This window comes from Juglans regia, chromosome 7, assembly GCF_001411555.2.
Source record: "Juglans regia cultivar Chandler chromosome 7, Walnut 2.0, whole genome shotgun sequence".
NCBI lineage: Eukaryota > Viridiplantae > Streptophyta > Magnoliopsida > Fagales > Juglandaceae > Juglans > Juglans regia.
The window spans coordinates 17110298-17137519 of record NC_049907.1 but is presented as its reverse complement, the minus strand read 5'-3'; the positions used below and the strand labels follow the sequence as shown (position 1 = coordinate 17137519).

General features: G+C 37.3%; 1 protein-coding gene across 5 annotated transcripts; it reads right to left on the bottom strand.

Annotated features, from left to right (window-relative positions):
- Positions 1-312: 312 nt before the first annotated feature.
- Positions 313-27222, bottom strand: LOC109018699 (E3 ubiquitin-protein ligase UPL6). 5 transcript variants are annotated; one of them, XM_035691772.1, is made up of 27 exons: positions 26746-27222; positions 21420-21517; positions 21092-21219; positions 18039-18150; positions 17236-17416; positions 16445-16627; positions 15985-16167; positions 15658-15739; positions 15271-15389; positions 14843-15144; positions 14602-14698; positions 14085-14228; positions 13758-13841; positions 13582-13668; positions 13222-13362; positions 12910-13035; positions 12054-12152; positions 11596-11663; positions 10028-10094; positions 9543-9626; positions 4774-4944; positions 4561-4650; positions 3139-3219; positions 2610-2683; positions 2412-2483; positions 2090-2179; positions 313-1083 (listed from the first exon to the last, which is right to left on the bottom strand). In XM_035691772.1, exons 1-27 carry the CDS (start codon positions 26902-26904, stop codon positions 1017-1019), a joined length of 3189 nt encoding a protein of 1062 aa, XP_035547665.1. In that variant the 5' UTR covers positions 26905-27222; the 3' UTR covers positions 313-1016. The 5 variants fall into 5 exon arrangements, with proteins under 5 accessions (XP_035547665.1, XP_018856390.1, XP_018856391.1 ...); XM_019000845.2 differs by having other exon boundaries at positions 314-1083; positions 18039-18162; XM_019000846.2 differs by lacking the exon at positions 9543-9626 and having other exon boundaries at positions 315-1083; positions 18039-18162.

Genomic DNA, 27222 nt, shown 5'->3' with positions numbered 1-27222 from the left:
TAGTCTACCCGACTACCCAGAGAGATGCACTAATGCTCATTCATAGTCATTTCAAAATCTTGGATTTGAAATCAGAAATGATTTGAAATTCAAATTTAAATTTAAATTTAAATCCAAGATTTTCTAACCATACACAACATGTAAATGGTGTGGGATGAGTAGCATCCCTTGTTGGTTAAATTATCCTAATGGAGTTCTTTTTTCTTCCTTAAAAATAAAAAAAGTGAGGAAACGAAAACGCCTACTCAAAAAGCAGAAAAAGAGGAAGTCATTCATAACTTCATAAAAGGGACTTCACGCACCATAAACAATATAATTTACACATTAAAAGTCATCTGTTTTAAAATAAGCTTGCCAGCCGCCACGGACTTCCATAGTGGCTCAACCAATGAGAGAATTCAAGAATAAATATCATTTATTATGGCCACACAACGTTATTGAAATCATTGATTCTACACCTCTCTTCTGCAACAATGAGAATTGCAGCTGCTGCTTCTAAAGAACATTTAAGCTCGATGCAGAATATCAGAGATGTGTCATTTACACCATCATCATATATTTAAAAGGTTAGAAATGAGGGTAAAAAAATGAGAACGCTGCCTAAACATCCTACAAACCCCTACTACTTATACATGCAGTGTCATCCCTTCTCATTTACAGAAATATGTCAATCCAAGTTTTAAAAGATTTACAATCTACAAAATGATGACATTTATATGACCATCTAGCAATGGTCCTGGCATGTGTAGGCTTTAGAATGCCCCCACCCATTTTGCAGATTATCCCACATATGTACATTTTAAACTCGAATAAGCAGGCTGGCCGGGAATCATAACTTACATGCCCTTTTATTCAGCCTCCAATCTGCCTTTAACATCTTCAAAGTCTCCTAGGAAGCTCTTATGGTTATCAACACTTCCCCCAAGAGTGGAGAGTTATATATATAACTTTAAAATGGTAAACACCGTATCTAATGACAGTATTCTTCTCCACTTCCATTTGGCGTAGTTGGTCAATCAGCTCAAATCAAAACCAGCATCTGCATTTATAGCATATAGCAACTTCGTTTCCAGTTGCTCTTTGCTGTTAAAAAAAAAAAAAAAGAGTCGATGATGTTCAATAAAAAGCTGAGGTAAGAAATATTGACAACAATTAATAAGAACAAATCATATCTTGAAGTAATAGTTACAGATAAATTTGTTTCAAAAAGAAAAAAAGAAGATAGTTTCAGATTGATCAAGATTTAAGGTTCTAAACTAATCAAACTAACACACTTAGGCTACATTTGGCCTTTCAAGAAGAAGCAAGTTCCTAATGGAAACATGTAGTTAATTAAGTGCAAAATATAAAATAGAAATCAAACTTTCAAGACACGCCCCAAAGAAATAAACCAATTTTCTTCAGAAAAATGATGAGAACCTTTCTTGGCAAGATGATCTAAGTTGAGGCAGATATCCAGAAGAGAATGAAAGAAGGATTTAAAAGATGAGACACTTTGTACACCTAAACTCTGAAATAACATATCCTCCCAGAACTACTTATTAAAAAACAAAAATCTGGGAGGATATGTACTATGGTACCGTGGGATTAGGCTTCTAACATTGACACATGGCAAGTTTTTTTTTGTTATAAGTATTGGCACATGACAAATAGAAAACTTTTATTTTTTTATAAGTAACATGACAAGTAGAACTCTAAGCCAATAGGTTTCAATCTTTTCAATCAATAACTGGGATGACTGCAGTTATCAAAGCAGCCTGACTTGAAACCTGAAGGTTTTTGAATAAGGTGCCAAGTAGTGCTCCATAAAGTAGCACACGAATCTGACAATGCTCTTTCTTTATCCTGTGTTTTATTCAAGTTATCTTCTGGCAATATGAAGAATCTTTTTAATAAAATCTATGTCACTTTTCTTTGATAGATTAATGGAACATCATATGCGTACAAGATTAAACTTGTGACCTCACCCTCCACATCTTGTTTATGGGAGAGGGGCTGATGGCTCACCATTTGGTCCCAATACCATTGGCAGAATAAAATCCCTTCCATTTTCAGAAAGGAAGTTATGATCAGGAGATTCAGGACAAACCTTCTATATGGTGGAAGCTTTAGAAGATTCATACAAGTAGCTGATGTTGGTAACCGGTCAAGAGCCTCCTCAGAGGCAACACCAGCAGCCCTGCAATAAGAGAGACCAACAAACTGATAAACACAGAGAGAGAGAGAGAGAGAGAGAGAGAGAGAGAGGGATCTGGAGAGCCATTTGGCTAAGATCACCTACAATAATTCTTAAGAAATTGTAGTTGGTGCATTTTTTTATGGGAAAAAAATTGATTGATAAGGGCATAGCCGAAGTATATACAAGAGAAAACATCTAGTTAAGAACTAGAGAAATTCGTATAAGTTATTACCTTTGTATGCAAAATAAAGGCTCGAGATATCTGAATCCAAGGAGGGGTCCTCGAGAGCACCCAGTGACAAACCTGGAAAAAATATGATCCAGTTATTTGACTATCTGATATCCATTTCCTTTAAAGCTGACTAAACACTAGTAACTAGAGCAGTCAACATAAATAAACAGTAACGTGATGATAGATGATCTCCCTCACTTCAAAAATTTCTTCTGATTTTCCAATGAAAAGCTTTTCAGTACTTCCCAGAACATCTCTACTACGTAATGTTCCTGTGAAAGCAAATAGTAAAAAATTAAGTACTCGCAATTGCAAAGCATATAGTGACTAACAATTGGTTCTCCACGCTAGGTAATGGTACACAGTTAAGTATCACTATCATCTTGTTATCAGACCATCAAACACTTGCATACAGTAATTATATGCATCAAATTGTTTTCTTCTTAGAAATGAAATGCGGAATTTCAGACAAGATATTCAAAATAAAAACTCTGGTCATTCAAAATGTCAGAGGGATAGGCAGCAAGAATTTCAATCTTCATCATGCCTATGAGCTGTAAAGCACAGGCAACCAAGTTAATGTTCTTATAAAATACAAACAAAAGAAGGCAGAATATATTGAGCGACCACAAACTTCATTGCAAGCAAAATCCATCTAGGACAATACACCTGAGCTATGCATTCATTGCAAAGACAAATTATCACATACAACAAAAAAGGAACATACTTTATGATAGCCGCCTACATAATTGGTATTCAATCTTAGATCATCAACATCCAAGCTGTCAACTGAACCTGATATCAAAAGCTGTAAAAAAGAAGATGTGTCAAAGAGGTAGGCCGTACAAAACATATTAGGTTTCCAAGTGGTTCAAACATGAGCTGCAATCTAGGACAGATGAAAACACCTAGTGGCAGGTAACCACATTTCTATTATCTGAATACTGAGATGGAAGGAAAACATTTCATGGCAAAGAGTTCGGCTTGTAATTATCAATAACAATACCAATTGTTTGAGTGGACATTATAGTGATTTCAAGATGACAGCCTCCATATCTTTGGATGGCGTGTGTGTATCTTTGTTAGATGCTTTTTGTTATCTATTCTATCTATCGATTATATCCTGCTTATCAAAATCTATCAATTATGTCATGGTCTGTTTAATTGTCTTCCTTGATTGGACTTTGTAATGAAATAGATGGTACATTTATTAAGTACAGAGTTGATTATTAGATTAAAGGATCTGTCTTTGTTCCATATCATGTAAATTCTCAACCTGTTCAGTGCATTGAGATGAATCAAGCAATCCTAGCAATAAAATAAAATTTCAATGGATCATCTCAGGGTGAAAATATTGCTGGTCTGGATGTCACTTCTATTTAAGAACCAAACCTTCACACTGAGGCTATCACAAGGATTTGCCATGCAAAGGTGATTGCATTGTTTGCTGTCTTCATGATACGCTTGGTTTAGAAGGTTTACCACCATGACTTTTTATTTCTGGAACCATCCTCCCTCTATATCTACCCCAGGTCATTTGATTACTTTCTCTTGTATAATTATTTTCCTCTGATCATCATCTGAGCTGGTGTCATTACATTCATTTCTTTGATGCTGTCTTAAATAAATAGTTGTAGGCTTGGTTATTTGCCATTTTGTTATTTGTTGCTAATTATTACATACGAGTTTGCACTTGTTGTAGCTCAGCTGGTATGGTTTAGGTGTATGGTATGATTACTTACAGCTTTGGAGTTTCTTTCCTCTACTTGTAAAAATGTGTAATAGAAGGTAAAAGATTTAAACGAGTCTCCATCTGCTTGAACTGCAATGTGATTCAAGAATTTGGAAAAAGTCATTCCGCACATAATGACTCTAGATTCTTAATTGGATTACCGGACACTACCAATGAGCAAGACACATCTTGCCATGGGTGCTCTCATACTCATACGATGGGAAAGAGAATAATGTCTAACAGAGGAAGAAAAACAAAAGAGGTGAAGCATGTTAATGGTCCAGAAGAAACATATTGCCGTAAGCACCATTCATTATGTCAAAATAGCTTTAACTTCAGAAAGAATGGTTTCATGAATGATATCGAAGTTTCATGCAACTAAACATAATTTTTGGCAACTAGGAGTTACAAGAGTACCTGAAGTTCATGCTCATTAAACATGTCAATCCAATCTTTCTGTATAAGCTGCTGAAACCCCCTCAAGAAATGAGAACTTTGTTGACGTATCTGAAAACAATTTTATTTTATAAGTATATTTGAAAGCAATGTTAGCAATCATGTCATAACAATATGAAAAAACATAGAGACCTGGAAGAAACTTGAAAGAACTAATGATAGAAGATAAAATACCTGAAAATTCAAACGGTGATTGGCCACAAGATGTATAAATGTAATAACGTTCTCATTGGAAACACGCAAGTTCTTTCCTCCAGGAAGTAGCTCTTCTTCTGTCTGCTCTCCATATTCATTATTGACAATAACAAAGTACAGTTCTAAATCTGAAATGTCACCTTCATAATGCTGCGGATCACAGATAAGGGATGAAAGAAAAAGAAATTAAGATTAGAATAATCATTAAGGAGATGAACGGACACCATATGGAAATAAAAACATCCCCTTTAGTTTTCCTATCAATGAAACAAAGAAAGAACAAAGAAAATGGAGTTACACGATCTTCTGCATAAGCATTTGATAGATTCATCTCTCTTTTTTACTAATAAAAAAGAATAACTAATAGAAATAAAACGGACTTGTTCCAAACTCTCCTTTAAAGAAAGAGGGGGCTGTTACTGTGGGACTAGGCTGGAAAGTCCAGGTTTTCTGTTAATTCTTTTTATAAGTGCTGATTTGTCATTCTGGTTGTGCTTTCCCTTGGAAAACCATTTGAAGAGTGAAGGTTCCTACTAGGGTGGCGTTTTTCAGTTCGGTGGTTGCTCTAGGGAAAGTTTTGACCACGGATAGCCTTAGAAAATGTGGTATGTGCATTGCTGATTGGTGTGTCATGTGCAAGAAGACAGTGAATCTGTAAATCATCCCTTTCTTCATTGTGAGGTGGCAAAGTCTTTATGGTACGAGGTTTTGAGTCGGACAGGTTTATATTGGGTGATGCCAAAGGAAGTTGTAGATCTTCTTGCATGTTGGAGAGGTTGAGAGGGAAGGAAATGTGTAGCTGCTAGATGGAATGTGATTCCTTTGTGTTTAATGTGATGTATTTGGCTGGAAAGGAATGGGAGATGTTTTGAAGACAAAGTGCGTTCTCTTGGAGAACTTCGGAATTTTTTCTTTTCTACTTTGTGTTTGTGGGCTAGGAATTTTGTAAGGGATGATGATAATGTACTGAATCTGTTTGTCTTTTTCATGCTTCTAGAAGGTAGTAGGTATTTTCTTTGTATACTTCCTGTGTACTTGGGCTGTGCCTATTCTTAGTAATAAAATCTCTTATTAATTATCAAAAAAAAAAGAAAGGGGGGGCTAATTTAAAATAAAACCCCAATTAACCTTAAGTTAAGCAAAGATTGCTCAAGGTCAAAGTAAAGAAGGCCGCTTTAGGAGGCACCTTATTACTCCAAATTCTCCTCCATGAAAACTGAATGTTTGGTGAAAGTGTAAGGGACTTGTAGAAAGAGTGAACCAAGAAAGCACCCTTACGTGCCGGTGTCCACTTCCCAAAGATGTCCACTCGGCACCATAGAATATAATAGGCTGAAAAAAGCCTCAAAGATGTCCACTTCCCAATCTTGTGCCACTCTACTAAACGTGACATTCCACTGGACTTGGTCCCCTGATCGAAGCATGAGGTTCGCTACTGAGGCTTCTTGATCACGTGCCACTCGGAATATAGCTGGAAAGGAGTCCTCGCACATTTGTCCAACCAAAACTTTATCAGGGAACCCTCGCCCAATACTAATTTGGAATGGTGGTTAAACACCCCCCACCCACGCCTGATGTGCTTCCAAACCCCCACTCCATTAGCCCCATTTACCTCTCCCGTACACCAACCACCCCACAAACTTCCATACTTACTACAATCAACCACCAATTTTCATAGGGCTTCTAGTTCCATGTTAAACCTCCATAACCACTTCCCTAGTAGGGCCCGATTGAATGTTCTCAAATTTTTTATACCTAAGCCACCCGACGAGATCGGCCTACACACATTATCCCAACTGACTAGGTGGTATTTGAATTCATCCCCCAACCCACTCCATAAGAAGTCACAGTATAGTTTTTCAATCCGAGCAGTCACACTAGCTAAAATAGGGAACAAAGACAAGAAGTATGTAGATAAGTTAGAAAAGGTACTCTTAATAAGAGTTAACCGACCACCTTTTGACAAGTACAATCTCTTCCACCATGCCAGTTTCCTTCCTATCTTCTCGATGACTGTATCCCAAATGGATGAAGCCCGTGAAGCAGCTCCCAAAGGTAATCCCAAATAAGTCATGGGGAGAGAGGCTACCTTACACCCAAGTATGCTAGCTAGTTATCGAGTATTGTTGATGTTCCCCACTGGCACTAACTCTAACTTATCTAAGTTCACTTTCAAGCCTAGCGCTGCTTCAAATCATAGTAAAAGTGTCTTCACTGCCTTCAACTGGTTTTAATCTGCCTCACAGAATAATAGAATATCTGCAAAAAGTAAATGAGACAAAGATATAACGCCCCGATTGGGGTCACCAACCGAGAAACCGGCCACAAACCCATTTGTAACCACCGTCGAAATCATACTACTAAGGACCTCCATGATAATCACAAATAAAAGTGGGGAGAGCGAGTCACCTTGCCTTAAGCCACAAGAACTACTGAAAAAACCAATGGGATTGCCATTAATCAAGACTGAGAACTTTGCCGTTGCGATGCACCAGTTTATCCACTTTCTTCATCTCTCCCTGAAACCATATCTCTCCAGGAAATAAAGAAGGAAATCCCAGTTTACATGATCATATGTCTTCTCCATGTCTAATTTACAAAAAATCCCTTGGGAACGAGACTTTAATCTGTTACCCACGCCTTCATTCGCTATAAGGACTGAATCAAGGATTTGGTGACCCCGAACAAATGCATTTTGCGGCTTCGTTATTATCTTCCCCAACACCTCCCCTATCTGTTCGCGAGCACCTTGGAAATAATTTTGTATACCCCATTAACGAGGCTAATAGGCCTAAAATCATTAACTTCCGATGCTCCAATCTTTTTTGAGATCAGTGTAACAAAGTAGCATTCAAGCTTTTCTCAAACTTCCCAGTCGAGAACAATTCCTGGAACACATTCATGATGTCCACTTTTACCACATCCCAACATGTCTGGAAAAAGCCCAAGGAGAAGCCATTTGGCCCTGTGCTTTGTCTTTAGTCATGTGTCTTACTACATCATATACCTCCGCTTCCTCAAACGGATGCTCCAACCATGACGCAGCATGTGGCTCAATAGAGTCAAAACCAAGGCCATTAAGCTTTGGCCTCCACCCCTCTCGTTCTGTCAGCAGCTATTCAAAGAAATACACCACATGATCCTGGATCACTAGAGCCTCCCTGCACTCAATACCATGGATGTTCAGCATTTCAATAGTATTATTTCTTCAATGAGAGTTAGCCACTATGAAAAAACTTTGTGCTTCGATCCCCCTCTTTCAACCACAATGCTTTTGCTTTATGATGCCATGAAATCTCCTCGAGATAATACTCTCTCCAACTCAAAGGCCAACTTTTTCTTCCGCTCTACTTCTTCAGGAGAAAGGGCTCTATCCTCAAGTACCCTCTCAAACTATTGAAGCTCCTCCACCGAGGTTTTTTTTTGCTCCCCTATGTCTCCAAAAGAAAGAGAATTCCAAAACTTAAGGTCATGCTTCAAAGCTTTCAATTTGCCGGCAAGAATGTAGGAGGGGTTACCTTCCAATTGATACGATAACCACCATTGCCTAACCCTTTCCACAAAACCTTTCACTTTTAAGCCACATATTCTCAAACTTAAAATAGCAACGACCACCTTAGATTCCACCACAATCCAGCAAGATAGAAAAATGATTTGAGCCAAGGCAAGGCAACCTCTTTTGACACACCTTTGGAAAATTCACTTCCCACTCTGGGGAGGGTGGGTTTGGCAAGTGGGATGAGACACCAAACTCTCATCTCATCTCATCATCACAACTTTTTCTAATTCTCACACAAAATATAATAAACAATTCAATTTTTTCAAATCCCAATTCAACTTTTTCAAATTCCAAAACAATAATAATATTAAAAAATAATATTTTAAACCTTCATCTAAAATCAAAAATTATTATTTCACTATCCAAACCTACCCTTAAAAACCTATTCAGTCGGGTCGGAACCATGTATGATTATTAGACCAAGTAAAAGAACCTCCCATGAAAGGGATATCCGACAAGTTTAAGTCAAAAATACAATCTAAAAAATCTATCAATGCTGGGCGCATCCTGCTATCTCCAGATCTTTCACTAGGGAATCTAATGATGTTAAAGTCCCCACCTATGCACCAGGGGAGATTCCACCAGCTATGTAACGGTAACCCAGCAAGTTCCTCCCATAAAAGTCTTTGATCATTGTCTACGTTCGGCCCATATAAACCTGCAAACGCCCACAAAAAGTTATCTTACACACTCTTAAAGGAGCAAGCCACTAAATACTCCCCCACAAAATCCTCTATTTTCTCTACAACTCTTTTACCCCACATCACTAAAATACTACCCGAAGCCCCATTTGATGCAAGGTAAACCCAATCTACGTAAGTGCAACTCCAAACACTACGCACTATTCTCCTAGAATGCTTGATTTCTTGTAAACATACTATGTCCGCCCTCCATTCTTGAAGCAAATTTTTTATATGAAGTCGCTTATTTGCCTCATTCAACCCTCGGACATTCCAAAACACAATTATCGGCTTCATAAAGGAGAGACCAGCCCCTTCCCTTTGGATCTAACCTGGCTAGAGTTGCCCTCATAATACAACGACCAATTGAGTCACTTAATCTGCCGCTGTTTCTTAGATCCAGATTTCTTGGACTGTGAGTGAGCCACTTCAATGGCAGTAAGAAGGGCCATAAACTGTTCTTCAAAACCCACACACTCCATACCCACACAAAATTGAAGTTCCTTTACCTTGCGGAAGACCCAATCCGACATAGTGAATTCATCCGGTAACATACGACTCAGAGGAGTGGGCTCCCCATCACCAGGAACCCACTGCAAAAATGCAGACATCCCCTTAGTGACAAAACAGTAACAAAGTGATAAAACGAATTCACATTGGGCATTAGACTCTTAATTCTTAATGTAGTAGTGTGAAAACAAATGTAAAACCTGAGAATAAATAACAATATTATCATGGAAGGGTCCCAACTAATAGTTCTTCTTGTAAACAATGCTAGTGAATTCCTTGTATTAATGGTCCAAGTATGGATGTTACTTATAAAAAAAAGTATGGATATAGCATAACCCCCCACAAGGGCATCAACAATTTTCATATCCTGGACATATAATAAAAAAAAGTACACATCATTCATTAAATTGATTGGAATATAGGAAGCATTAAATTAATATAGGTAAGACAGATGAGGAGATAAAAGAAGATGAAGAATCATTACCTTCAAGAAAATAAGATGGCGATACAGTTCTGGGTCCAATGAAGGTAAGTCGTTCAGATAATTGTACCTGTTTAGTTGACAAATAGTACACGTAAGATATGATACTGAAATGGGAGTGTTCTTTTTTCTTTGTATTAGAAAATAAAGTAGAATTTGCAGGTAAGGACATAAAAGGGAACATCAGCTTACTATAAGTTATGAGATAAATGGTAAAAGATAAGATTAGATACTACAGAAAAAAGGAAGGATTCAAGCTAGTTAAGCCAATAGCAACGTAATGAAGTGGAACGAAAAGATCAATTGATGAATCCATCAAGAGGAAAACACAAGCCACGATGGTAAGAGCTCCATAAACAAATGTCTTCCTGCAACCAAGCTTTTTCTTGTTTTTTAACAACCTCTTCAATTACTTATCCAAAAAAAAAAAAAAAATCAATTTAGACAATTCCTACAAGTCACTGGTATTTTACTTGCAACCCAAAGCCAGTATAGATATTTGGGGCTCTCATCAGCTCATTCATTTCGTATAATAAAGAAATGGGATATCAATCTCTTTGAAAGCTCCAAGGTAGAGTGTAAACAAGCTAAGATGAGCGAAGCTGACCTTTAGGCTGTGTGGGCTCTGCACAAAAGAGGAGAATCGGCTATCATACACTTACTCAAGCTTGGTTAGCCGTATGGTTTGCCGGGCTCACAAACAGCTCATGGCTTCATAATTTTAAAGGCCCACAACTGATCTTAAACAAATGGGCATCTTATTTTAAAAGATAAGGAGGCTCAAAAATTATGAGGGCAACGTGAGACTATGAGACAAAACTGCTAATTATAATATCTTTGCACTCCCCTGTTCTCAGACGATGAGAAAACACTGTTAACCGTGAGAATAGAGAATAGTGCCTCATAAACAACTAACGCTTCTTGTTATCATATTTCATCAACTAATGTGTGAGTCTTCAATACTAGAAGTGGTTTCTATTATATTTCTTCAATTAATCTATATGGGAAATTACATTTTGCGCCCTCAAACTACCATCATTTTTTTAAGTGTACCCTAAAATACCAAATTTTTGCAATTACTAATTAGCATCCTTGGTTAAGATCTAACAATTAAGATTATACCACGTGCCATTTTTTATCTTGACAATCAGAATTTAACTGAATGTGCAAATCGTCAAAATTTGATAGTTTAGGGTGATATGCCATTTTCCATTTGGACTGTTATGCAAATAAATAAAAAAGGGTGGTAAGTCTGAGGGAGAAAATGTAGTTTCCCTGTACAAACATACATGCATACATACTTGTGTGTGTGTGTGTGTGTGTGTGTGTGTGTGTGTGTGTTTTAATACATATGTATATCAACATCTGCAGCAGATCTATGTGTCTAGTCTCATTCCCCAAGGATAATATGCTTTGATACAAACTTAAATAAGCTTACCTAATCTTTAATCGCACATATAAGGTGCAGATTACAGATTATAAGAACAATAGCCATAAACAATTTGAGAAGGAAAAGAAAAGAAAAGAAACTATTGAAAAGAATAGGGCAGGAAGTCTTTCTGAAACCTTACTTCTGCTTTAATTTGCTCAAGAAGAATGTTGCAAATGGAATATCAACAAGAATCCCTTCAAACATAGCCTTCAAAGAGAAGATAAACATGAGTTCACGCAAGGACACATGGACAGAATTAAATTAGCACAAAGACATTAAATTCATCCTATACTTTATGGGTTGTATATTGGACGTATGAAAGTAAATTGATTGGGCAACCTACTATGTGTGAGACAAACTGCTAATTGAAATAGCATTTGCTCCTGTTAAGGAGCAGAAAAGATTTTGTCACCTTAACTGCTAATAAAAGAAGCCAATTCATGGAAGTTATTTCATTTTCTTGCTTCATTTAGATTAAATATGGCATATGGATAAAGACACCAAAAACATTGAAAGTTCTTCAAGCTTCCACCAAACCACATACAGACCACACTACACGACAGAAAGAAGGCACTGGAAATTGAAAACACATTTTACCTTTGCAAGAAGACTTCCAAGAAAATGGAAAAATTGGAGATGTTGTTCATGTATCATTCCAGATCCAGGGTTAGGGTAGAGCAGGTGATCAGCTGTTTCCTGGATATTCCAAGCCAAGCAGAGAATCAGTGGAACACAACCCACATTTCTTTTTTACAAGGAATGTAATTTCATTAAAAGTGTAAACGGGCACAACCCAAGTAAACAGGAACACATATTTTGAATAATAAAACATTGGAAGACATTGACAAGTATCTAGAATGAATACATTTGAAGTCAGATATGAGATATAATTCAACTCCTTTGGCCAATGATTCATCATATCAGGCTACCCGTATTGGTTTTAGACAGACATCTTCCAGATTGTGTTGGGCAGCTAATGGGAAAAAAAAAAAAATGAGATGTCTTCTAAGGTTCTAGCATGACTCGGTCACTCGGGGCATTCAGCAGGTGAAGTTCATATATTCTGTGTTTCCCCTTTCTCCCCAAGCAATTACAAGTGCTTCATTAATGCTTCATTTGAAATTTTGATGGCCTTGCAGGAAATCAATTATTAGGCAAAGTGGAGTAGAAAGAAAATAAATGTTTATTTTCCATAACCTGTTGGTTTACAAGAAACCTTAGAGGGTCATGATCTTAATTTTCCCATGACACTTGAGATGATTTGAGGAATTTTTTTTAATAGTAGACAAGATGATTTGAGGAGAAATGTTTCCTGCAACTGCAAGAAACTGTAACCAGTGGGTTCCACATCCTTTCCAAACCACTAAAAACAGGAAAAGCGAATAAAAACAAGTTTTCTTATGAATCAAAACAAGCTTTAATGTTGGAGTTACTGAGGGCACTGAGAAATGACCTTAAATAAACCATACTGGACATCAAAAGCTGCTCGGGTAATATTCTCCATGAAATCTTTGAAAATTCCACCACCATCAATACCAGCCTCCTCAACCCCAAATTCATTGACAAACGTTACACGAATCTGTAAGTGAACATAAAACAGTAATTATACTGGTATTGTATTGATAAAAAAAATATATATATAGTTAACTTCTGTGACAACAACCAAGGGGTAGAGAACAATTTTCAGAACTTCAAATAGGTAGTGTGATTATATTTTAGTTGTGTGTGTGTGTGTGTGTGTGCATGTGCAGAAGAAAGGACTTACAACTCCTCGAAGATCCTCTTCAGACAATGCACTCATCTGGTTATAGGCATCTTCTAAAATATGATCCCTTCGTATTCTGAATCGGTTCCTAGTAAAAACAGAATGAGACTCTTGTCTTTGCCGAACTGCCGTTAACTGTGACTGGTAAATGGATGGGAAACAAAAAAAGTTGTAAAAATGAAAGAATTGAGTACAAAAAACAATTTTTAAGATTTCATTCATTTGTCTCAAAAAAGAATGACTAATTCATATAAGAGAAGGAATTCCAAAAAATGACACCACTAATTATACAGTAATTTCTATGACCTATTATTAATGGCATTCTGGCTCGAAATTGAGTGTAAACAGTAAAACACTTACAGTGAATATTTTAACCCTGCTTGTAAATGGCACCAAGAAAGGAGCTTGCTTCAATATGTCATTTGCTCGGGTATTTTCTATTAGAGCCTGGGAAAAAAAGAAAGAAAACATGTTTAGAACAAGCAGACCAAGAGATTTTGGTCATGGGAGCCTAAAAATGCAACAGAAGCTATTACCTGGGAAATGAAAAATTCATTAACACCATCAGCATGGAAGTCACTGGGGGATGTAAATTGCCGTCTATTGTTCCAGTCTTGCAACTATGGAAATGGCATACAACAAATTATAAGTACAAACAGAGCATAACACTCTCAATACATCGTTATTTTGGTCAAATGCATTTGAACAACACTTTTTATTAATGAAGAATAAAGAAGCTCTTCTGACCTACTGGGACTATAACCGCATGGAAAGCCTTAGAATGTCACACGATGAACTCTTAGTAGGAAATAGGATGTACCAAACAAGAACACAGAAATTCAAGAACTCACGCTTAAATATACCTGTGAGAGGAGCACAGAGGCTACAATGCTAACCCTTTCTTGAATGAATTCCTCAGGATGCCTCTTATTAGTAGAGGTGTTGGCGGCGAGTTTCACAGAATTAGCTGGTGTTGCAGGATTGGTCCATAGAAGCTGCCATAGCGCCTGCAGAAAAACAGCACAAAGAATTGAAATTGTCACAGATCTAATATTACCAGTTATTCTAGTAGAACAAATAGGCGGCCTCCACTACTGCTGATCATGGTTACCATATTGCTGCTAACCAAATGATAAAGAGTAATGCTACTTAGCACACTCCCATCCCAATTTCATCTCACTATGTAAAATGTGGCAATTTTATCGCGCCCTTGGATCATATTTTAATTTTTTTAAAGAAAGTTTCAAAGGTCAATGGGCAATGTCACTTCATCATAGTGGGGTGGAAGTGTGGTATGTAGAATTTTCCAATGATAAATGGATTCAAAAAGTATCCAGACATCAAAAAGTGCCTTCAGGTGAAGATTTCCAAACAAGTTACCTGTCTTAGAATAATTATAAGGCATCTAATATCCTTCAAAGATAGTGGTTTCTCCTGCTCATAGAACTCCTCATTATCAACTATCATAAGCATGTGCCTGATCAACCACAAAAGATGATCAACTGGTAAATTTAACTTGTATCAGCCTCAAAAAGCATGTCAGTTTAGCATTAACACAACTGCACTAATCAATACAACCGGTGTACTAAAAGGAATTACCAGAATTAAAAAGGGGTCTTACTTGTACACAGGACAGAATACAGCCAGGGGCAATAGCCAACCAGGTGCATCTCCAGACAGATATGCAAACTGCTGTGACAAGGATGACCATTTCTGATTCTCATGGCAACGCTTCATAAAATTCCAAAGCACAGGAACAAGTTCAGTTCTGTAAGCTAGTACAGTCATGATTCGCTCAAGAGGTAAAGTGTTAAAAGTGACATGCAGAAAAGCACAAGCTGCACCGACAGCTGCCACCTCCTTATCATCTGGTCCATCATGTGAACCACCGGCAGGAGAAATTCCTCCAAATAACAAATTCGTCTGCACCAAAAGCATAAAATTCCAAGTCGTTTTATTTTCATTTTTATTTTTAAAAACGTGAAGGCTGTTCTTAGTGATGTAAAATCTTCATTCTGGAGACTAATATGCTGTCTCAAGAAGGCATACCAATTGCAGAAGAAATCGAGGATCTATGGCATTGCATATTTGTTGTTCCAAATCCTTATTCAAACCTATTTCTATTGCTTCATCACCTGCAACTGTGTCATCCTCAACCAGCATGGAACCTGGAGTGAACATATATGTTTCAATCAATAATTATCAAAGAACAGATAAAAGGTTACACAATTTCACTTACAAAAGTTACATAGCCAACCGTTCAAACTGAAGACTTACGACAAAGTAACTACCATGCAGAGTACATAATAAAAGAGAAGATAATCATATCTCTATATAGCTTTCTGGCTTGCATGCTTGTAGCAAGTATCAGTGATGTGTTCAAGAGATGGTATAGAGGAGAGGGAAACTCAAGCATATAACAAGGAAGAACCATACTTTCTTTACTCTCTCTGCTAGATGATTTCATGGAAGGAAGTGTCTCCAACAAAAACGTTGTAACAGTAGCAAGGTCCACAGCCTGGTCATGTTAGAGTACAAGAATAAATTTAGCTTTAAAACCAAACAGAATCACTGCACAACCAGATCATGTCATAGAACAAACTGACTTGTTACAAATCTAATAAAATTAAGATTGAATTCCATCCCTTGGAAGAAAAACTGATATAAAAACTAAGCAATGCTCACAAATTCCTGACCATTTTCATTCTTAAGAGAAATGAAGAATGATGGGTGGCAATCTAATTATTTTTAACAGTTCCTTACCATTTCAAATGAGCAGTTGGGCTGTGATAAAGCAACACCAGCAGTTTCTAAAATATTCCCAAGAAGGCAGGCATAACTAGGATATTCAGCGGATACATCATTAGGAAGTATATTAGAACTATTTTGCATACAAATTGCCATCTGATGTATGTAATGTTGGCTAAGCCCCCGACTTGCAAAAACCTGGATAGCAAAATATCACTCAGATTAGAACAGGCAACAAGCCTCGACAAGAACTAAAAGAAAAAAATAAAAAGGAAAACAAGAAGAAGAAGAGCATTCTGAAGTACTGCAACATAAATAAAACATGAATCGGAAAAACTACACTTTGTTATAATAAGCAGAAACAACTAGGGTTGAGAAAATAACTCAGTGGCTCTTCAGCACTTTATTTTCCACTAAATCATGTGCCAAAAGAAGCTAAAAATAAAAAGCAAGGGTGATATGGAAAAAATGCTACCTCTTTTAAGTATGGGAAAAGCTGCCACAAGAAAGGAATTGTAAGAATCTGGGATAAGAAACTCGATTGTGGGTAGATATTTGGACAAGTACATGGCTTCTGACCAACGTGAGGAATTATAAGGCCAAGCACATGCTCCAATGACAAAACTGTACCAATGGCATTACCAGTCTTAGTTCTTTCCTGCAGCAAAACAAGAGTGAATGAGTTAGCAAAGGACCAACACAGAATAAAAGAAAAAGATCTAGGAACACAATTACTAGCAGAGTTAGACCAATCATAACAAGAATGCCGACAATAGAGACACATATAACTCCACCTCAATTTGGATATACCAAAAGTGTCCAGAAACCTCTAAGGCCAAAAGGTTTAAGTTCCAAAGTTAAAGTTGCAGTGGCTAACATGCAAGTTGCTGATGTTTATTTTAAGTTCTAAAGTTCAGATATCTACATGAACATGACTGAACAGTAGATCTACTTTGGGGTGGAAAAAACTCCATAAGGCTAAAAAGAGGCTGCTTACAATACTCGACTCTTGAGAGTGTCTGGTCAGGAAAAACCACAATATAATGGCTTTCATCATACTTCGACGATTAAAGCATTGGGATACATCTTAACATGGTATCAAAACTATGCAGTTTAAACTACTGAGATCCTTGTTTACCCCCAACTATTTTCCCCCTAACTACTCAAGGGCAAAGATGCAAATTAAAGAAAAAATGCTTGCATGCAAAAGATTCATTGTAAAGAATAAATTAATAAAAATAAGAAATGATGATATAAGAAGCATACCTTCCATGTAAGTGCAATCTCTCTAAATAGGGTGAATGTATTTCTTTGCAATAGATAACCAACTATATTACAAGCCCATGGAAGTTTTGGATTTATCAATAAAACTACTGTTTCTAGCAAGAGACTCGTTGATGTGCTAGATTCCTCAGGCGCCATCAATACTTGCTCCTCTAACCAATTTCTGTCAAACGAAAATCTGAATAAGCAAAACTTGCATTTAACACCAACACCAATAATGAAGACAAATTTTATTCCCAAAGGTTTAACATTAAGTTCAATTAAATATAATAGAATATTATTTATTCATCCAACATATGTGTCTACAAAACTCTATAAGGGTATACTGCACATGTATAATTTAGAACATTTCATCCGTCAACAACTTCCTATACTCTCAAGAAAAGAAAATCCTTTTGGCAAGGAAATGGTTTGTTACAGATACATTTCATGAAACAACTTTTCTAGCATTAGATACAATAAAGCAGATCCAACAATAAATCAACATACTAGTTTTCATATCAAATTCATATAGGCTACACATTTATAGAGAAGCTTAGCTGTACAGGGTCATAGAAGTACAATCTTCGATAGCCATTACTTGGCTGGACAAAATAAGGTGTGTGGAATAGAATGACTCCACTAAGGCAGTAACTACAGTCAAGATAAATGGCTGACATTAATTCCAAATATATTGATTGAACACAACAAGCCCACACATAAGATACAATCAGCCGTTGTATTCAAAGAAGCTGAACCCTCAACAAATTGATATCATTTCCAAAAACAAAAGGCCGTGAGCCAACCTATTCTGATGCACAGCCTGAATACAAGCATATGCAAGTTGCTTCACTCTGTAGTCCACCAAGGTTCGGTTGGATGAATAATCCTTGCCGGCAAAGAGGCCTGCAATGTTCCCTGTTGCATGATCTGATAATGTATTTTTATAAGTAAGAAATATTTATTAATAAGCACAAAAGAACAACCCATGCACAAGTACGCAGGGGAGACACTAATCTCGAAGTAGAATGATAAGGTAATGTTCATACCACCAACTAAAGTTCTAGGCAGCAAAGGTTTCTATGAGATACTGTAAACCCTGTCAAATCACATTTTCTCTCATAGATTCATACATGGAAGAGAAAAAACTGACAAATACGAGCTTGAATATCATGATAAGCATCATATACAAAGTGGAGAACTGCAATTCAGAATGTATGTTATCCTTTTTTCAAAAAACATATATAAATTTCCAAGGACATGATGTTTGAAACATATTAGATTACATATTGTAACACTTAACAATAGTTTGGATAATAATTAGTTTTAGTATTTAGAAAATACTTCTGGATTTTATCAAGAGGATATTTGATAAAATTTAAAAAAATACAAATAGATATTGTTTTTTTTTTTATATAGGTAAAAAAAAAAGAGAGGATAAAAAAGGCGATGTGGGGAAGAAAAGATAGAGTCATTTTTAAAGAGCAAGATATTGTAACCCCAAAGGAAAGACCAAGCCAAATCTAGGACCATACTATAAAGGTACTCCAGATAACAACTAGAGCCCCTTGAAATTACTAAAAAAAGCAAGAACATCTCCTACCCGAGCAATGTGATCTCATTCACCACTTTCCTATACTCAATACGGGGTATTAGAATCTCACCCTTACATCCCTAACATCCTCGTCAAGCTATTCTATCATAGGTGGCACAGCATCCTACACTTCAGGTTAGGATTGACTATAATGCCATTTTGTAATGACTCAAGAAAAGCACAAGCCACATCTAGGCCTATACTCCAAAAGGACGATCAATGTTACAATAGTAGCCCTTTGGAATCATTATAAAGGGAGAGAACTTCTTCCCAAACTAAATGAAGTCTCATCCAATGTTTTGAATACCGTACCGGACGTTGTACCGGTCAAGGCACTGGAACGAAATATTTCGGTACCGGTACCGTTTCGGGATAGCGTTTCGGGATAACGTTTCGGGATAGTCGATATATAAATAAATTATATATATAAATATATATAAAAATTATATTTCAAAATAATAGTCTATATATAAATAAATTATATATAAATATATATATATATATAAAAATTATAAATAGTCTAGTCTAAATTAGGAGTTAAAATATAAATTTGTAGTATGAAAAAACGGAAAAAAAAAAAAAAAAACATATAGGCCGAAATATCGGCCGGTACCGGCCGGTATCGGCCGAAATATAGGCCGGTACAGGCCGAAATTCAGTCCGAAATGGCCGGTACCGGCCGGTACGGCCGGTATTTTAACCAGTACGGAATAGATATAATACCTGTACCGGCCGGACGGCCGAAACGAAAAATTTCGGCCGTACCGGCCGGTACGGTACGAAATTTAAAACTTTGGTCTCATCCACCACCTTCCCATACTCAATACAGGATATTAGAAATCTGAAATTAAGTAATCATAAAATAAATACAATTCAAGCCTTAAAACCCAGCATTGTTTACGAGTACTTTACATACATAATTATTGAGAATAGAAGTCGGTTAGTGAAGGTGGTGGTGATGAAAATGACATTAATGGTTAAGATGTAATGACCCAAGGAAGGCACAAGCCACATCCGAGCCCAATCTCCAATAAGACTAGTCAATGTTGTAACTGGAACCCTATAAAGGACTTGAAATTCTTCCTCCCAATTAATGTGGAATCTAATTCATCACCTTCCTATACTCAATCCAATCCAGGGAATTAAATATGATTGCCATGACGGAAGCAATAGATCATTTCAGGTTAGCAATGTGGCAACTTGTAAGACTGGGAGGATGATCTTAATAGTCAATGTGATGGTGGTCATGGTAGTATTGATACATTGATGGTGGTTGCAGTGGTGATGTAAGGGTGATGTGAATGAAAATACTTTTGACAATGCCTTCGATAATTAAAAAATGTTGCAAGGTGGTCTTGGCAACAATAACAAATACCAGAGGGTGGTGGTGAAAATTTTCTCTGCAAACAGGATTCAATTATAAAATTTTCACTCCACCAGCAGCATTTTTTTCAATATTCAACATCAAGAAATAGTTAAGTTTTCAATAACAGAGTTTTTCATGTTATTTAATTCCATACCTCCGCCAAATCTTCAGTTAGTCCTGTTTGCCATGTGGCATTAGTATGCCACGTGTCAAATCTTTGATTGGCTGACATGGCATGCTGATGCCATGGTTCAGACAATCAAAGATTAACGCTTGGTGTACCATTAATTTTCTAATACCTGGGAAGCTTATCAAACAGCCCATATTCCTAGTAAGGTTTCAGAAATTTAATTGCGGCCTTCATATGTTATGTAAATCAGCAAGGCACATATTGTGACTTGATTTATACTGACCTTATAAACGGACCACCTTGACAAAAACATGCCTATATTATTTTCTCTCTTTTTTTCTTTTTTCTTTTTTTTTTTTTGGATAAGTTCATGGCTATATTCCAAGAGACAAATAACCAAACCACAAATGCTGCAAATATGGGTTATATTCATATGTTTTTACTTAAAAAAGACAAAAGACATTCAAAAAATTTTTGGACGGGTGGGGGTTGGGAAGAAAATACAGGATTGAAAAATAAAGGCTCCACTAGAAAAGCCTCAATGAAAAGTTTCAGGAACCAAAATAGAGGTCGAAATAAAAAGCAAATGACAAAACTTTGAAAAATAACACTGGTAAAAATTACCACTATCACGAAAAAATTGCAGAAGTAATCGGCATGTCTCCACAAGGATTGCAAAATCACCAAAATTTTGTGCATTAAAGAAAAACAAGCAACCGGCAGAGGACCAAAAGGCAAATCTTTGAGAAATAACACTGCTAAAAGTTACCACTATCACGAACAAATTGCAGAAGTAATCGGCATGTCTCCACAAGGATTGCAAAATCACCAGCATTTTGTGCATTAAAGAAAAAAAGTAACTGACGGAGGAACTCTGAGTCTGGGCCAAAACAATGCCTGAATGGACAAAGATAATTGAAACAAAATCGATTAATCAAGTGGAAGAAGAACCCATGAAGCATAAAGATGATCAATAGTTCAGAAATAGCATTGCTGAGCATACAATCACAGAGATATTAGGAGAAACTAAGGGTAAAGAGGAAATTAAACAGTATTGTACAGTGGCTACAATGGTAAAGAGGATACAACACTGCTACCTGTTTACATTTTGGCAGTGCTTCCCATAGGTTTCATAGAAATGCTCTCGTGCCTTAAAATGTTCAGCTTTCACTGCCTTCCTCCCTCTGAAGCATTTCTGTAGCTAGTAATCAGTCAAAACTTTGCAATAGATTAAATATTTTTAGTCCCATATAGGGAAAAAATTAAGTAAGCCCAACAACAGCTGCCTGTATTTGAAATCATATTTTAAAAATAAACTACTTCCTATGATACTAATAAAAAAAATAAACAGATATCGGTTCACTCTCAAATAATCACTAGCATTCAATACTATCAAACTTATTCCAATGTTAGATACAACTAAATAAAAAAACTTGCAGTGCTCCAACCCACAATGAATGATAAGATATTTTTTATATAAGTAATAAGAGAATTTTATTACCAAGTAAATAGGCATAGCCCAAGTAATTCCGTCTTGTGGGGGGAGTGGGGGAGGGAAAGAAATTCCATCTTGTGCATTGGAATAAAGTTTGTTCCCCAATTTTGAATTGAGGATTGGGAGTGTGCAACTTGAGGACTTTCAATAAAGCTTTGCTAGGGAAATGGTTATGAAGGTATCACTTGGAGGGGGAATCGTTGTGGAAGGAAATTATTGATTGTAGACACGGAAGTACTTGGGGGGGGGGGTTGGTGTTCCAATGAAGTGAGGGGAGGTATGGTGTGGGTTTATGGAAATTTATTAGGAAGGGTTGGACGAGCTTTATAAGTCATCTGTTTCGTGGCTTGAGAGGGTACCAGAATTAGGTTTTGACATGATGTTTGGTGTGGAGATTGTGCTCTTAACACAGTTTTTCCAGCTCTCTATCGTATTGCAGCTAATAGGGATGCTACTGTGGCGGATATCTTCTAATGGTCCTCCCCAATGGAATATCCTCTTCAATCAGGATATTCATGATTGGGAATTACCCACTTTTTCAGATTTTTTCAGATTGATATACTCCATAGTGAACACCATGGCACAAGGGGATAAGATGCAGTGGAGGTCTAATGGCAGCAACAAGTGTACAGTCAGAGCATAGTACAAATTATTGAGATCACAAGTTAATGTTCATTTCCCTTGGAAAAATATTTGGAAGTCTCGTGTGCCCTCTAAAGTGGCCTTCTTTGTATGGACTGTTGCTCTTGAGAAGATTTTGACCACGGACAACTTGAGGAAGAGGGGTTGCGTCGTGATGGATTGGTGCTATTTGTGTAAAAAGAATGGAGAATCACTGGACCACTTGCTATTGCATTGTGAGATGACAAGAGTGTTGTGGGATGAGATCTTTAAAAGAGTCGGCATCGCATGGGTAATGCCTCTAAGGGTGGTGGATTTATTGACCTGCTGGAAGGAGATTCAAGGTTGTCCTCAAGTGGCAGCAGCGTGGAAGATGATTCCGTTGTGCATCATGTGGTGTATTTGGTCGGAAAGAAATGAGCGATATTTTGAAGATAGGGAGCGTACAATGGCGGAGTTTCAAAATTTTTTTGTACACACTTTAATGCTTTAGTTTTCAGCCATTGTACTTAATGGAAACAATGTGCATGACTTCTGATCTTTAATCTCTTGATCTTAGAATGTATTTAGGTATTCTTTTGTATAGTTCATATGTACACGGGCTATGCCTATTTCATTCATATCAATAAATTTACTCACTCTTATCAAAAAAATAAAATAAAATTCTCATCTCATCTCATTCTCCTAGCATCTCCTATTTCTCAATCATAATTTCCAATATGAGCACTTCGTCCAATATGAAACTTGTGGCCGATAGCAAAACACCTACTCCCCTATTGAAGACCTAATTCGATCTTTATATATTTCTCGAGATAATTTTTTACAAAGTTTTCCTATAGCATCTATAATTGCTTCCGGTTTAGGTGGACAACCTGGAAAATAGACATCCACAGGAATTAGCTTATCGACTCCCCAAACAGTACTGTAAGAATCGGTACAGAACATCCCCCTATAATTTTAGTTTTTTTTTTTTATAAGTAAAATAAGTATATATTCATCCAAACAAGTGTCAATTACAAACATAAGTTCTAATGCTCCCATCCTAATTCGGTGGGAGCATTAGAAACTAAAAACTCATGAAATTCCATGCCATTAAAGTCCACAGCATTAGCCCAAGTACATAGGGTCCTAAAAAATAACATTTTTAGCTCCGCTATTGATCTCTCTTTGTCTTCAAAAATCCTCTCATTGCGCTCCTGCCATAAGCACCACATAATACAGTTAGGAATCATCTTCCAAACCGCTTTAATTTGTCTCACTCCTCGAATTGAGGTCCAACAGGCCAAAACATCCATCACAGTTTCTGGCATAACCCACGCTAGATCCATTCTGTTAAACACCACATCCCAAATAGTCCTGGCTACCTCGCAATGTAAAAGTAAATAATCCACCGATTCACTCCCTCTTTTACACATACAACACCAGTCTGCTATGATTATGCTTCTTTTTCTCAGATTATCCGTAGTAAGAATCTTCCCCAGAGCCGCTGTCCACACAAAGAAAGAAGTTTTGAGAAGTGCCTTATTGCACCAAAGCTTTCTCCATGGAAATTGTCTGTCAGGAACTTGTGTGAGTACCTTGTAAAAGGAGCTAACAGTGAAGACCCCTTTCCTTGTTGGACTCCACCACAAATCATCTATATGCTGGGTATTTGGGCGACAAGAGTACAAAAGACTATAAAAATCTACAAAACTCTCCATCTCCCAGTCATGTGCTGCCCGAATGAAATTGATATTCCATTGAATGTTTCTACCTACAACTTCCATTACCTCCGCCACCATAGCATCTTTAGCATTTGCAATCACGAAAAGTGTAGAAAACATGTCTTGTAGAGTACTATTGGTACACCAAACATCCTTCCAAAATCTTATCTTTGAACCTGTACCCAATTGCAATCTTGTATGTTGATGGAAAACCACCCATCCTCTTTTAATGTGTTTCCATAGTCCCTTACCAGCAGCCCCTCAAACTTCTCTAGTACACCAACCCCCCTCAAGACCACCGTATTTGTTCTCAATCACAATCTTCCAAAAGGCAGCCGGTTCCTTGATATACCGCCACAACCATTTGCCAAGTAGTGCCCGATTGAACATCCTCAAATTTCTAATACCCAAACCACCATTGGAGATAGGACGACACACAATTTCCCACTTGACTAAATGGAATTTGAACTCTTCACCTAGACCCCCCCACAGAAAGTCTCTTTGTATCTTCTCAAGACGTCCCGCTACATTAGCCGGTATAGGGAATAAGGATAAGAAGTAAGTGGGTAGATTAGAAAGCGTACTTTTAATAAGCGTAATCCAGCCCCCTTTTGACAAATACATTCTTTTCCAACTTGCCAATCTTCTTTCTACTTTTTCAATCACAGTATCCCAAATAGAAAGCGCCCTCGAGGCTATACCCAATAGTAATCCCAAATAGTTCATAGGGAGAGACCCTATCTTTCAACCCAGTGTACCAGCCAACACCCTCAAATTTTGAACTTCTCCAATAGGCACCAACTCAGATTTATCATAATTCACTTTTAAACCAGACACTGCTTCAAAACAAAGCAGCAATGCCTTCACAGCCCTCAATTGATCTAACTCGGCATCACACATAATAAGCGTATCATCTGCAAACAGTAAATGTGAGATGGTAGTGATACCCCTACTCGGCGATCTAATCTGAAAACCACTAATATAACCATTAGTCACTAAGGCTGAAGTCATCCTGCTTAGTGCCTCCATAACAATAACAAAAAGTAATGGAGATAATGGATCCCCTTGTCTCAAGCCACGAGAGCTCGGGAAGAAACCCTCTGGACTGCCGTTGATTAACACAGAGAATCTTGCCGTGGAAATACACCATCTGATCGATGACCTCCATTTTTCTCCAAATCCACACCTACCCAGTAGATATAAAAGAAAATCTCAATTAACATGATCATATGCCTTCTCCATATCTAGCTTGCACATAAGCCCTGGGCTACTAGCCTTCAAACGACTGTCCAGACACTCGTTAGCAATTAGAGCCGCATCAAGTATTTGTCTACCCTTCACAAAGGCATTTTGGGGCTTAGTAACGATCTGTCCCAAGACCCCACTCAAACGGTTAGCGAGTACTTTAGCAATAATCTTATACGTACCATTCACTAGACTAATAGGCCGAAAATCGAAAATCTCAGAAGCCCCTGTAATTTTAGTTTTGAAGCATACAAAATGGAAATAGAATTGTTTGGTAATCTTATCAAATAGTTTGAAAACAGTTTCTTTTTCAGATCAAAAATAAGTGCTTTAATGAGTAGACTGTAAGCCCAAATGGCCATGGAGAGATACCGTCTGTGATCCATGGATCTCCAATCAGGAAACCATATCCAAGCTCTGAGGCTAGTCTGCGCTCTTTGGCTCACTTTTCAGAGCTGCTACAAGCTCACACTAAAATAATCACATTGGATGTTGGCAAGAGACAGAAAGACCCAAACAAGACATGAGTTTTTTTCTACTTGTTCCTTCTAAAATGATCACATTGGATGTTTTCCAGAGACAGAAAGACCCAATAATTAAACAGGAGTAGCCCCTCTAAACACTTGAACATATCTAAAGGGAGTTTACCATACATGAAAGACACCCTGATTTTACCAAAGCACGTGCAAAACCAATGGCACTACTACTACTAACTACGATCTTTTATTCTCATGTTTACTTTTATTTTTGATAGATCAACTATGATAATAGAATTTGAAAACCTGCTTTCTTTATTTTCATACCATCCCATTCCATATAGCCGAATGGGAAGTTAAAAAAAAAAAACACTTTCGAGCACAAACATCCTGATGCATTCGCACTATTGGATCTGCCCTCTATCTACATGACATGTCCACTATAATGTATCACCAATTGGACACAAGAACAACTCATCTCACTAAAAAATAGTCCAAAAACCATGTCATCTTTAGCTTCTCTCAACGTTTTACATTAAAAATTAGTTGTATACAAACATTTCATAACCAAGTCTTGCACTCTCTTTTTCCGTATAATCTAACCATATCGCACCTAGAGTAGAAGACACGTAAACTGACCGATTCCACAGCAAAGTCTAATTGAGAAAAGCTTCCAATTCCACGACTTAATAGGAATTAAGCAAAGAACATGGCAGTTGATTGGATTAAAAGGAAGCTTATACGCATTACCTAATGTAACCACGCCATTCACACAGTTATCTATCGAATTCTGAGCCCGATGCTAACAAGCACTATAAATTCTTCAATAAAATATTAAAATCCGAAGATCGAAAGTACGCGTGTGATCGCGCGAAAACCGAACCTGGATTTTGAGCGCGGCCGAGTTTTGCTGGCGTAACCACAAGCGCCGGTTGCGCTCCAACCTCGTCTGCTCCAGAAGCTTCTGCCTGTCCCTTTCCTTCGAACTCCGGCCCCCCAAATCGACTCGCTTCCGAGTCGATGGATCGCCCGAGAAGAACATTATCCCGAGTCGACTTGGCCGGCTCTACGCCCTAATTACAATAACACAAAAATAGGAAAGAAAAATCTCAAAGCTCTAACAATTGTTTCCGATTGTTACCGATTGCTTGATGAAGGGGGGTTTGGTGGGGAGAGTAAAAAAACAAAGAAGCTACCCTAGAATCGGAGGAAGGTACGGTGATGGAGTGAAAGAAAGATAGGGAGATTTGTGTTTAGTTGGATGGAAAATGGAAAAAGGGAAAAGAGAGCTTCTCTCGCTTTCTTGACTGGGAAGACGGAGACAACTTAAGTCGACTACTTGGGCTTCAGAGAAGTTCAC